Genomic DNA, 14,339 nt, shown 5'->3' with positions numbered 1-14,339 from the left:
ACATGAGTTAGTCACGACGCCATTCATGCCTGAGGAGAAGGATAGTCCCTTTCATCCTTCACAGGACCTCAGGGCAGTAGCTTCTCTGTGGCCTGATATTTCATGGGCCCACCCGTCCAAAGTTAGATCAGAGCTGAGGTTGTGCCAATATGTGTCTCAGAAATCAAAGCCAATTTATCTGCCTGTGCATTGCAATGAGCCCCTGAAAACTGAATTTTAGTATGTGTAGCCTTGATGTGTATTTTGGGTATCTGAGAGGCAAGAAATTCCCAAAGTTCTTTACCCCAACATAGAGAGGGGAGCACCTTAGATAAGGAATTGTTGTTGCTGCCATTAGTCAGACCAGATAACCATACCATTGACAATGCCTACAGTCTATAAAAATGTGCAGAAGGGACCAAGTATTGGCCAGGACACTCTCTAGTGCTAAGATAACTGTTGACCCATGGGCCCCATCCTTGATCAGGGATGTCCCAGTTAGGGAATGCAAGGCAGCAGCTCTTCAGTAGGCTCTATCATGCACGACAGTGGTGCCGACATCTATAACAGATACAAACTCCCTTTCCTAATCATTCAGTTAATCCAAATGGGGTTCCTAGGTAGTCAGCAGATATGGGAGAGGGGTAACCTCTAGGCACTATTGTATCTAGCAAAGGACTAAGAACCTATAAGTGGGATATGCCAGAGGGCCCAGTTTGGCTCCATAATTAACATTTTCCTTTTACTAATGGCCATGCCAGGTTTCTGGAGTGCTGTCTCAATGACCAAAGGCACAATAGTCAACTGGGTTCAGAGAATCACAAGCTCAGGACCTGTGAAAGCATTTATCTCAAGAAGAGCCCACTATACAACCAACAGTTGCCATCCTAATGGTATATTGATTCAGCCAAGGAAAACAGTTTCTTGCACTAGAAGACCATGAACAATTTAAGGCCACTGTGGTGGATCCAGAAACTCCAGAAGGAATGTAAATAGGTTGTTGAAGTCTCTACAGTGAAGGAGCTTTTGGGGACACCAATGGGAATGCCTATTTTATTGCAATTTAGACAGACTCTAGAGCCTTTTGTCATTGGATGGCCCGTTCAAAGTGAGCCAATTTGTAACAGCATAATGAATTTAAATAAAATATGTAAATGAGGAAGATGTCACCTCTGAAAACCCAAATAAATACAGTAAATCTGGAGTCTACTTTAAAGTAATCAGTGCTGATGTCAGTGAAGAGTTGGTTCCTTACTGAACCAGATATGGATCATGCCTGGACTGATAAGTAATGTCCAGAAATTTAACTGAAGTAGCAGTGCTTTGAATTTCCCAGGAGGCAATGGCCTACCCCAATTGGAAAGCTTGACTTTCCTTTCAGGAGGATGTTATCAATATAATTTCATACCCGTGTTCTTGGAATAAGTTGAACGTGGTTAAGATCTACAAAGGTATGGGCATTGGCAAGGTTCCCCAAATATCCCACGGAGAGGTGGGTGAAAATCTGTAATTCCCTCAAAGGTAAAGAACCACTCATAGAGGAGAACATATCAGCCAAATCTATAACAGCAAAATATTTTCCAGTTGCTCATTCCTATTAATTTCAGTAAAATTACACATGCAAATCTTAATGGAGGCTATGATGGCATTAAGGTTATGGTGATTCACTGTGAAGTAAATTCATTTATTTCAGATTTGAGCACAGGCCAAACTGGGTTATGAAAGGGAGAGATAACACGAAGAATGAGTAAGCCAGGCACACCAATCCCCAGGGATCTCGCTCCATTGCTTTCAACTTCACAAACATCATGTCTGCAGCAGATTCTCTCATGGAACCCGTTATCCTGGTCTCTCTGGACCTTCTCTCCTCAGCCATATGTTCACAACTTGTTCTCAAAGTTGTCAACAATTGAGGTTCGTGTGAAGCATTTAAATTTAAGTCCACAGGGCATGTTTAGCTTCTTCGGGAAATCGATCCCCATGTGCCTATTCTCAAAAGAGCAGATAAAACCTGTGTTACTCTGCCTAACATAGAAACTGCAGAGAAGCCCAAACCCTGCCTTCTGACTTCAAAATAATCTCCCTTAGAACAAAAATATTAAGGAATTTTCCATCTATCAAAGTCCATTCTTCTATCACTGCTGCGGTGAGAGTTATTTGTTTATTTGTTTTTCTTTTTTATTATATATGTGCACTATGTCTCTCAGGAACTATGATTGGATTCTGGTTTGGATTCATAGAATGGAAGGTAATACACTTCTTACCTAAGCCCCACACACGTGGGTACTTTCGTTAAGAGAAGAGTACAATGTTTACATACGGAATCTAGGAAACAAACCAAAAACAAAACAGAAACAGACTCATACATACAGGAATGAACTGATGGTTACCAGAGTAGGGAGAAGCTGGGGGGAGGGAAGCAAAATAGGTGAAGGGGATTAAGAGGTACAAACTTCCAGTTATAAAATAAATAAGTCATAGGGATGTAATGTACAGCATAAGTCATAATCAATAATGTTCTAATAACTTTTATGGTGGCAGACAGTAACTGGACCTATTGTGGTGACCATTTCATATGTCTAAAAATATGAAATCACTATGTTGCATACCTGAAAATAATGTAATATTGTATGTCAATTATAATTCAATTTCTTAAAATAATTAAATAGTCACCTATGGCTCACAAAAGGAGAGAGAGAGGGTAGAATGTTGATGGGAAGCCAAAAGATAGCATGTTAAATTTGATATCACTCAGAGACTCACATGGCTCATCTCACCTTTGATTTACCTCTTAAGAACAACAAGGGAAACATCTCACTGCAGTCATTCAGATTGCCAAGGGTGTGAGCATTGTATGTTTTTAAAGTCACCGATGTTATTATTCTATAAATGTGGATCATGAAGTCCATCAGTTGTGAAAATCAGGATGAAAATGCAGTACTTGCCAAAGACCACAGGTTAGTACAAACAGGGAAGGGAGGGCTGAAGGCAAATCCAGGTCAATGTTTAATATCACCTAGTGCTTCCAACAGCTGTATGGAATAATGGGGAGATTGACAAGACCAATTCTGAAGATATGATTTTTTTCTAACCCGTATGCATGTGAATTAGAGGGGCCTTTTCTATTGTCTTTGGCTCTGAATCAGAAAAATCCAAAAATGCACACAGAACACCACCCCCAAAGTTTCCTTCCTTGGGAATTACCAATTTATCTACAAAGGACTCTTCTTTTCAGAAACATGAATGTCCCTCTTCCTGGTTTCTATATGCCAAGAATAGAGAACAGGAAGCTTTGAGGCATGATAAGCTGTCATCCTTAGTTTGCCATTGAGGACTCTTCAAGACTTTGAAAAAAATCCACTCTGAGTTGCTGCCTGTGGATATCTCAAGATCTCTATTCTCAGAGATATATCCCAAATCTACCTACAAAACTTCAACCATGCAGAGAAACATATAAGAAATGCTAATTAATGATTTATGGACACCAGAGCCTTGTTCATATAGTCAAAAATTCTCACAATATAATACTAGAGAGTACTGAACCAAAGACCTTAAAGGCCTATTACAAATTTATGCTTCCAAAGAAATAGGGATGCAGGAAAAAATCACTTATGCATCAAAACCTTCAATCATATCCATGTGAGGAATTCCCTATTGGTTGCTGAAACAAGGAAGTCAGAGGTTTGGACAATAATGGAGATGAGGATCTATGGCAGACAGCCAGTGAAACGTCAAATAGTACAGGGAAGGGGGAAGAGCACAAGGAAGAAAAACGGAAGCACAGAAAAGAGAATCTGATAGAAATAATTCTACCAAGAGCACAGAAGTATGAGAAATTAATAGAGTCAGAGGAAAGTGACTTAAATGTGGAGATTTTGTAAACATTTTGGGATTAAAGGATAGGTTCAAAATGTTATTCTTCTGAAGAAAAATTGAGTAATTATTCTGTAATAGAGTCTGTCACCTTGGGGAATTAAAAAGACTTTAGGAATAAGGTCATTCACATAGAAGATATTGGGCTTCCATGGAGCCAAGTCCAGTGCAATGCAATGCTGGTTTAGGTCAACTGACATGACATGACTCATTAGGATCAGCTTTGTCTCTCCTATCCTGAAAAACTTGAGTTTCCATCACTCACCTCTACCTTTAGATCTCCTAAAGGTCAGCAATGAAAAACAGGACGTTTTCTGAGTTTATTCTGTTGGGCTTCACAAATCAACCTGAGGTCCAGGTTGTGATATGCATCTTTCTGTTCCTCATCTACGTGATAAGTGTCCTAGGAAATCTGACTATCATCATTCTCACTCTAGTAGACCCTCACCTCCAGACTCCCATGTATTTCTTCCTCCGGAATTTGTCCTCCTTAGAAATTTCCTTCACGTCCATTTTTATTCCCAGATTTCTGACCAGTGTGACAACAGGAAATAAAGTCATCAGTTTTGCTGGATGCTTGATTCAGTATTTTTTTGCTATATTTCTTGGGGCAACAGAGTTTTACCTCTTGGCTTCTATGTCCTATGACCGCTATGTTGCCATTTGCAAACCCCTGCATTACCTGACCATCATGAGCAATAGGGTCTGCATACAACTCATGTTCTTCTCCTGGCTGGGAGGATTCCTAGCTATCTTACCCGCAATCATCCTGATGAGTCAGGTGGATTTCTGTGCTTCCAATGTTCTGAATCACTATTTCTGTGACTATGGGCCCCTTCTGGAGCTGGCCTGCTCAGACACAAGCCTCCTAGAAGTGATGGTCATCTTCCTGGCAGTTGTGACTCTGGCGGTTACTCTGGTGCTGGTGACATTTTCTTATACACACATTATCAGGACCATTTTGAGGATCCCTTCCGCCCAGCATAGGACAAAGGCTTTTTCCACTTGTTCCTCCCACATGATTGTTATCTCCCTCTCTTATGGTAGCTGCATGTTTATGTACATCAATCCCTCTGCAAAAGAAGAAGGTGCCTTCAACAAAGGAATGGCTGTGCTCATTACCTCAATTACTCCCTTGTTAAACCCCTTCATTTACACTCTAAGAAATCAGCAAGTGAAGCAAGCATTCAAGGACACCATCCAAAAGATTGTGAAGCTTTGAAAGACAGTACCTTTCCATGAAAAATATATTTCACTTACTAAATGTGTGTTGAGTGTCTACTATGTTTCAAATGCTGAACTGGCCCTTGAGGGATAAATATATGAATGACATATGTCCTAAGTTCAAGGAATCTGCAGCCTAGTAAGACAGAAAGGTGTTAAATTGTAATTCATGTAGTTAGTTGACAAAAAATAAAAGAACATGGTAAGTGCTATTAGAGAAGAAAAATGAGAATCCATAAAAAGAACAGTTGGAGGGAGTTAATTATTTTCCAGAAATGACTTGAAAATTTAGAGGCAAAACATATTGCTTATTTAGAAGAGTGGAAAGATAAGAATTTAGAGGGAGAAAGAGAGGCCATCATGAAGGTATTTTTTAATTACAAACTATGGAGTTAGTTGACATTGGTGAGTCAAGAGAAGTTTTAAGAAAGGAAGTTATAATATCAGCATTATTTCGAAGGATATCTGACATTGGCATTGTTCTTCCTCATGGAGCCCTGGAGACTATGCTTCGGACAAAGTGTCAATAAATTGATTCTCCTCCCCTTTGTCATTCATCTTTCAACTGTAGCCATTACAACTTCCAACCTTCCCTAAAGGAAAAAAAAAAAAAAAGATATACATCTGATCCACTTTTCTCCAAATGAGGTGAAAACCCCCTAGATTTTGTCAACTTACACATCCATTTTCTAGAAGTTGTGATTAAAAGAGGCTTCTAGAGCCAAGGTTAAAAGCCTCCCGCTTCTAGACAGGATCTGTTGTTGCTTTTCTTAGCTGACATTTTTTTAAGTTAATGGCTGAAATCTCCCACTCTCTCTCTGTGGTAGTTTCTGGTGATTTCTTCTATTGTAATCTTATTTCATCTGTTTGTTTACTTTCGTTAGATATTAGGACAAATTCTGTGATATGACTCCATTCTTTTAACTTTTCCCCAAGTTTTTGTTTTTGTTTATAACATAAGCCATGGATGCCTGTTTCATAAATGGATAATGAATATAAAATAGTAATATGGTTTTATATTTAGAATTCAGAATGTTATGAGTCTTAGCAACCAAATGGGAATAGACTACCCTACCAAGAACTCTATACATGGTTTCAAAGTAACAACAGCTTGAATATGAACTGGTGGTGGTAGGGCCTCAACTTAAAGGATGAAGAACATTTTTAGAAATCTGAGTACTTGCACATAGTTTAATAATATCCTAATGCATTGCAGAATGCTTGTTACTGTTTGAGTTACAAGTGGAACATCATCTTGTGTGTTCACGTGCTTTATATATGGTAATACTGTTCACTGGGATGATGCTTCTTGGGCATTTAAGAAACAAACTGTACTGGACTGGTTATGAGCGAAAATTTCCAGAACCACAGAAAATATTGAAGAGTGCATGGTATTTTGAATAAAAGGTCTTTTATGGAAAGCCATTGTTATTTTGAATATTTTAATTTCTTTGGTGGCTAAGCTAGAGATTAGTGATGATTTTTAATTTATTACAAATTGTTGGGGAACATCATCAAAAAGACATAACCCCGCTAAGCTGGGCCGGGGTTGGGGGTGGTGACCACATGCTCCTCGCCCCCTCCACTGTGCTTGGAATGTGGGTTCCCCTTGCCTTTCCCGCTCCCAGGAGTTATTCCAAGGACACAGCCTTGAGATAGTGATGTGGGGTTGACAACACCTGCACCGTATATGTGACTGAACCCAGCTAGGGCCTCTTTATAAACTCTTAAGATGCAGCGAGTGGGTGCAGGGATCCATTCGTCTTGCTGCTGCCCAAGACAAGGATCTTATGTAAGTTCTCTATGCTTATTAAAACTGCCACCTACCCACCTGGAGTGGCCTCCTCTTTCTTCTGTCTCTCTCTGCCCTCTGAGAACGGGGGCTGGTTTCAGATTTCACCTGGGAAGCTCCCAAGAGGGTTACAAACCAATACAAATTCACTGAGCTATCAACTGTTCTTAAATAGCCACATTTCAATTATTAAGTTCATCCAAATCCACATTTCTACCAGAATCTATGATGAAGTGGAACACAATGCCATATAGTGCTCAAAAATACAGGCCTTAGTTCAAATCCCAGAGTCTCAACCTTCTATAAGAGATGCCTTGGGATTGTTACTTGACCTCACTAAGGCTTGTTTTTCTCAAACACAAAAAAGAGAATAATAATTGTGTCTATCATATATAACAGTTTTGAGCATTAAATGAGATAGTAAGTGTAAAACATTTTAAAAGTCAATACTTAAGTGTTTCATAAGTGATACCCATTACAACAGCATGAACACTATCCTTCTCAAGAAACTGGGGCTTAATTAGTAAGAATAGATATTCGGGCGCCTGGGTGGTTCAGTTGGTTAAGCGACTGCCTTCGGCTCAGGTCATGATCCTGGAGTCCCGGGATTGAGTCCCGCATCGGGCTCGCTGCTCGGCAGGGAGTCTGCTTCTCCCTCTGACCCTCCTCCCTCTCATGCTCTCTGTCTCTCATTCTCTCTGTCTCAAATAAATAAATAAAATCTTTAAAAAAAAAAAAGAATAGATATTAAATTGATTGGTTTAATATAATGGGACTATAAACATGTTGGTCATTCTACTTGAAATCCCTCTGCAGCAAAGCCAGCTTATTTACATCTCTTATGTCCAGTTGCATCCGTTGGTAGCCAGATCGATGAAGGTCTTATCCATACTTCACATAAAGCCAATCAGAACATTTGGCAAGAGATTATTAGAAATGACTACATCAACTCCATGTGCCCTGGAGATCTCTAAGTGTGCTGAGATAAGGAAGGAAGGTACTTGGTGTAAGTCAAAGTTTAAGAGCACTAAGCAGGGCTTCACCCAGCCTTCATAATATAAGCATTTAGAAATTAATTTGGGGGATGCCTGAGTGGCTCAGTTGGTTAAGCGTCTCCCTTCTGCTCAGGTTACGATCCCAGGATCCTGGGATCGGGTTCCATGTCGGGCTCCTTGCTCAGCATGGAGTCTGCTTCTCCCTCTGCCTGCCACTCCCTCTGCTTGTGCTCTCTCTCTCCCTCTCTAACAAATAAAAAAAAAAATCTTTAAAAAAAAATTAATTTAGGAGGGAACATATCACCCTCTAAATGAGCTTGTCAAAAAAAAAAAAAAAAGGTCATGCTCTTCTGAAACTGTTCACTAAACTGGCTTTATGCTAACACATACTTGTAATATAATCTGAGTCATAGATAAGCAAAGGAATGAGTTTACTGATCTGAAGCTGAACCTTTGGAATGTTCAATTTCTAAATGTATGAGTTGGTGGGCTTTATCCCTTCTGTCACCACTATAGACAAGAATCAAAAGAGGGGCACCTGGGTGGCTCAGCGAGTTAAGCATCTGCCTTTGGCTCAGGTCCTGATCTCAGGGTCATGGGATAAAGCCCCACATCTGGTTCTTCACTCAGCATGGAGTCTACCTGCCCTTCCCCCTTTCCTACTGCCCCTCCCCCTGCTCTCCTGCTCTCCTCTAAAATAAATAAATCAAATCTCCTTTTTAAATAAATAAATAATAAATTTATCCAGAAGGTCACAAACCAGGGCTTCAGCTTCTGTTCATATGCATCACTAAACAGTAGAGCTAAAGCTATACAAAGATCATGAGTTCAAATGCCAAAATAACCACCCATCTTAGGAATATATCCACTGGGGGAGAGGGGCAAGATTCCACACCAGACAACACATGATGCAAAGAAGAATTACTGGAACAGAAACAGCAAGAATTTAAAATAAGTATAATTTCAAAGCTGTAATCATCAAGACAGTATGGTACTGGCACAAAAACAGACACATAGATCAGTGGAACAGAATAGAGAGCCCAGAAATGGACCCTCAACTCTATGGTCAACTTCTTCAACAAAGCAGGAAAGAATGTCCAATGGAAAAAAGAGTCTCTTCAGGCGCCTGGGTGGCTCAGTCGTTAAGCGTCTGCCTTCGGCTCAGGTCATGATCCCAGGGTCCTGGGATCGAGCCCCGCATCGGGCTCCCTGCTCCATGGGAAGCCTGCTTCTCCCTCTCCCACTACCCTTGTTTGTGTTCCCTCTCTCGCTGTCTCTCTCTCTGTGTCAAATAAATAAATAAATAAATCTAAAAAAAAAAAAAAAAGACAATCTCTTCAACAAATGGTGCTGGGAAAACTGGACAGCCACATGCAGTGGAATGAAACTGGACCATTTCCTTACACCACACACAAAAACAAACTCAAAATGGATGAAAGACCTAAATGTGAGACAGGAATCCATCAAAATCCTTGAGGAGAACACAGGCAGCAACCTCTTCGACCTCAGCCGCAGCAACTTCTTCCTAGAAACATCACCGAAGGCAAGGGAAGCAAGGGCAAAAATGAACTACTGGGACTTCATCAAGATAAAAAGCTTTTGCACAACAAAGGAAACAGTCAACAAAACCAAAAGACAACCGACCAAATGGGAGAAGGTATTTGCAAATGACATATCAGATAAAGGGCTAGTATCCAAAATCTATAAAAAACTTACCAAACTCAACACCCAAAGAACAAATAATCCAGTCAAGAAATGGGCAGAAGACATGAGCAGACATTTTTCCAAAGAAGACACCCAAATGGCCAACAGACACATGAAAAAGTGCTCAACATCACTCGGCATCAGGGAAATCCAAATCAAAACCACAATGAGATACCACTTCACACTGGTTTAAAATGGCTAAAATTAACAACACAGAAAACAACAGATGTTGGCGAGGATGCGGAGAAAGGGGAACCCTCCTACACTGTTGGTGGGAATGCAAAATGGTACAGCCACTCTGGAAAACAGTATGGAGATTCCTCAAAAAGTTGAAAACAGAGCTACCCTAAAACCCAGCAATTGTACTACTGGGCATTTACCCCAAAGATACAAATGTAGTGATCCAAAGGGGTACATGCACCCCGATGTTTATAGCAGCAATGTCCACAATAGCCAAACTATGGAAAGAGCCAAGATGTCTGTCAACAGATGAATGGATAAAGAAGATGTGGTATATATATACAATGGAATATTATGCAGCCATCAAAAGGAATGAAATCTTGACATTTGCAATGACATGGATGGAACTAGAGGGTATTATGCTGAGCGAAATAAGTCAATCAGAGAAAGACATGTATCCTATGACCTCACTGATATGAGGAATTCTTAATCCCAGGAAATAAACTGAGGGTTGCTGGAATGGTGGGGGGTAGGAGGGATGGGGTGGCTGGGTGATAGATATTGGGGGAGGGTATGTGCTATGGTGAGCGCTGTGAATTGTGTAAGACTGATGAATCACAGACCTGTACCTCTGAAACAAATAATACATTATATGTTAAAAAAAAAAAAAAAAAAGATAGCAGGAAGGGAAAAATGAAGGGGGTGAAATCGGAGGGGAAGACAAACCATAGAGACCATGGACTCTGAGAAGCAAACTGAGGGTTCCAGAGGGGAGGGTGGCGGGAGGATGGGTTAGCCTGGTGATGGGTATTAAAGAGGGCACATATTGAACGGAGCACTGGGTGATATACGCAAACAATGAATCATGGAACACTACATCAAAAACTAATGATGTAATGTATGGGGATTAACATAACATAATAAAATAAAATTTAAAAAAAAAGGTTACTACGTGAAGTGATGGATGTGCCAATTAACAGTGTGGGGGGAGTCCGTTCACAATGTATACATATATCAAGTCATCACATTGTATACTTTAAATATCTTACAATTTATTTGTAAATTATACCTCAATAAAGCTGGTGGGGGAGGAAAGGAGTCTGAGTAAAAATAAACAAGACACTCCCTCTCTTCAAGTAATCTATAATCCAGATGCAAACATCAGACAAATTTTTTTAAAGATTGATTGATTTTAAGGGGCAGTGGGAAGAAGGGGCAGAGGGAGAGGGACAGAGTGTCTGAAGCAGACTCCCACTGAGTGCAGAGCCTGATGCAGGGCTCGACCTCACAACCCTGAGATCACAACCTGAGCTGAAACCAAGAGTTGGAAGCTTAACTGACTGCACCAGCCAGGCACCCCAGACAATTTTTAATAAGGGTTAAATATAAGCAAACAGCAAGGTGGGTGAAAAATGCTTCTTATTCCAAAATACATGCTACATATGTGAACCATGCATTAGGAAGTAGATAATTTTGTTGTGAATACAGATCTGAGAAGGCCAGTGCATCTACCGAGAAAGCAAAGGTAAGTGCTGAGATACACAGATGAACAAAAAAAACAGTCCCTGAGCTCAAGGTGTTTGTGGTCTGGTGGGGAAGACAAGCTCTATCCCACATCACTGACTCTACAGAAATATAACAGAGGCACAAACCATGTGTTACTGGGACTGGGAGAGAGCAAGTGACTCAGCCTAGGGCTTCCAGGAAAGGCCTCATAGAAGAGGTCACACTTAGGCTAGATCTTGGAGGATGAATGGGTGTTTGCCAGTTCTAAAGAGAACTGGGAGAACAGCAGAGAATTCTTTGTAGCCTTTCTCAGAGGAAATAAAAGCCAAAAATAAAAGAAAGAAAAGAGGAAGGGAAGAAGGAAGGGTGAGGGGAAAGTCACTGACATTCAATAATTCCTCAAACATTCTGAAAGAGGTGACTTTTCTGACTAGGGAAGAGTCTCCGGAAGCTTCTGCTCCACTTCCCTGAATCCACAGAGAGACAGTGGACAGGTAAAGGAATGATGGACTTGGGGAGAAATTTTCCTCTTCTTCATCCTAATTTCTGATGCTCCTATCCACCCAGGCTTGCACATTTCTGGAAACGGCTGGGTCCGCCATGGCCAATTGGACCATAGTGACTGAGTTCTTCCTCTAAGTCCTGACAGACACCAAAGAGCTTCAGGTGGCAGTTTTCCTGCTCCAGCTTCTTGCCTACCTCGTGACTGTCTCTGGAAACCTGGTTGTCATCAGCCTGACCTTGCTGGACACCCACCTGCAAACCCCGATGTACTTCTTCCTCTGGAATCTGTCCTGCCTAGAAATTTGGTTCCAGACCGTCATCCTGCCCAAGATGTTGCTCAACATTGCCACAGGGACCAAGACCATCAGTTTTGCTGGCTGCATCACTCAGGACTTTTTCCACATCTTCCTGGGGGCTACAGAGTTCCTCCTCCTCACGGCCATGGCCTACGACCAGTACATCGCCATCCGCCAGCCCCTCCGCTACCCGATCCTCATGAGCAAGAGTCTGCACACAGCTCATCCTCACCTGCTGGCTGGCAGGTTCTCCTTCATCATCGTGCCTGTCATCCTGACCAGTCGGCCTCCATTCTGTGACACCCACATCAACCACTACTTCTGTGACTAGATACCTCTAATGGAGGCGGTGTGCGGTGGGCCAGGTGTTAGAGATGGCAGCTTTCACCCTGGCTGGGGTGGCTCTGGTCAGCACTCTGGGGCTATCAGCATATCCTATGTCCAGATCATCCAGACAATTGTCAGGATCCCCTCTGTCCAGGAGAGAAAAAAAGCTTTCTCTACCTGTTCTTCCCACATCATTGTGGTCACCATGTGCTATGGCAGCTGCTTCTTCATGTATGGCAAGCCCTCTCCAGGCAAGGGGGTTGATTTCCACAAAGGAGTGTCTCTAATCAATACAATCATTGTCCCCCTCTTGAATCCTTTCATCTGTACTCTCAGGAACCAACAAGTTAAGCAAGTAGTGAAAGACCTGATCAGGAAAACAGTTGGCTCCAAAATAAATGACAGCCCTAACAAGGCTCCCTCCAGGGACACATGAATCTAAGAATTCCACAAAAAGTATTTTCAAGGTTAAGCTCTCATGAATAGTCCTCTTCGAAATCCTTAGAGCTTTTCCAGCTTCCACCCATCCCTCGTCCCAAAGCCACTCCCATATTTCAGATATTTGTTATGGTAGCACCCCACCTCCAGGTACCAAAATCTGTATTGATTACCTATTGCCACTTAACGAGCTACCCACAAAACCTAGTGGCTTAAAACAACAATCATTATCTCATAGTTTCAGTGGGCCGGAATCTGGCTGATTAGCCGGGTAACTCGGGCTTAAGGTGATTCATGAGGTTGTAGTCAAGCTGTCAGCCAGGGCTGTGGCCTCATCTGAAGGCATGATTGAGGGGGCATGTGCTTCCAAGTTCACTCACTCCGTTGTTGGTAGGAATATGCCTGTGGGACCAAAACCAACACTCCTTTGTGAGACCAGGGAAGGAGGGAAAGAAAAAGGAGATGTAGAGTTATTCTTAGAAAGTATATTGTAATATATTGTCACCTAAGGGGTGACTGTGGAAGCAACTGAAACACCAGCAACGTTCCTGTGCCCGGGCTGTTTGAACACAGTGGCCCGGTAGGAGCGGGATCCCATGATCCCCAGCGGCAGGGCACAGGTTAGGAGCTATGAAAGAATGTAATCTTCAGTCTCTCCTTTCGGCACCTGGTGATTGCTAGCCCAAACACCCTGCTCCTCCCTTATCCCATGACTGCCTCCCTGCGTGCCAGCATGTAGGGGAGGGTGCAGACCTCTTTACGGCTTCAAGATATTTGCCATCCCTTTGTACTCCTTTCTCACACTTTGAGGCATCTGTCCTTGCTTTTCTCATAAAAAAAACAAAAAAACAAAATAAAAGCTTTGTGCAGGATTCAGCTGCTGCTCCTCTCCCTTTCAGAGGCAGCCCTGCACAGCCACTCAGATTGGTGTCTGAGAACTTTATTTCAGTGTGCAACCATGGGGAGAGGACTGTAAGACTGGGGCAAGAGTCTGAACAGGGACTACTAAAAAACAGCAGTGTCTAAATGCTCCTCCGTATGGGGAGGCAACTCTGAAACTCCAGGAAGACAGGCCCTGAAGGAGATATTGAGGGGAAATTTGAGTTGCACACACTGTCACAGACTTCCTCGCACTCCAGCTACACCATCATAGGCACCACTGATAGACTTCCAGCACTTAGGCCACACTCACCCTCCCGACCTTTCCCCATGCCCCTCACTCCCAGCCCATCACATTCACCCCAATGTCAGCCTTCTCTTCCTCTGCTTCCAGGATAGCATGATCCCGAAGAAATTCAAGGCCCCCAGACCTGGCCTGTTCTGGCTTCATGCCTCTCCCTTCAAACTTGGCCCTCATGGCTGCTCAGAAATCCATTTCCTCACCTCTGAAATCCCTGACAAATGTCCCTGTGAGATAAAATTTCTCTCTTGAATCATATGATCCCTGCCCCTTCCCACTCTTTTTCTCTTTGGTGAGCTTATCACCAACTTTTCAGGAGAGGATGAAGCTGTGCAGCCTAA

At 42.1% G+C, this 14,339-nt stretch overlaps 1 protein-coding gene and 1 pseudogene across 1 annotated transcript; both read left to right on the top strand.

The window, feature by feature from the left end:
- The first annotated feature begins 4,147 nt into the window (after positions 1-4,147).
- LOC118008439 (olfactory receptor 6C4) lies at positions 4,148-5,074 on the top strand. The gene has a single exon (XM_035001983.1). The coding sequence runs from the start codon at positions 4,148-4,150 to the stop codon at positions 5,072-5,074; it is 927 nt and encodes a 308-aa protein (XP_034857874.1).
- Positions 5,075-5,462: 388 nt separating this feature from the next.
- On the top strand, positions 5,463-12,839 carry LOC118008990 (annotated as a pseudogene).
- Positions 12,840-14,339: the final 1,500 nt, after the last annotated feature.

The sequence above is a fragment of the Mirounga leonina genome, unplaced genomic scaffold, assembly GCF_011800145.1.
Source record: "Mirounga leonina isolate KUSES-001 unplaced genomic scaffold, KU_Mleo_1.0 Mir_126, whole genome shotgun sequence".
Taxonomy (NCBI): domain Eukaryota; kingdom Metazoa; phylum Chordata; class Mammalia; order Carnivora; family Phocidae; genus Mirounga; species Mirounga leonina.
This window is presented reverse-complemented; position numbering and strand designations above follow the sequence as displayed.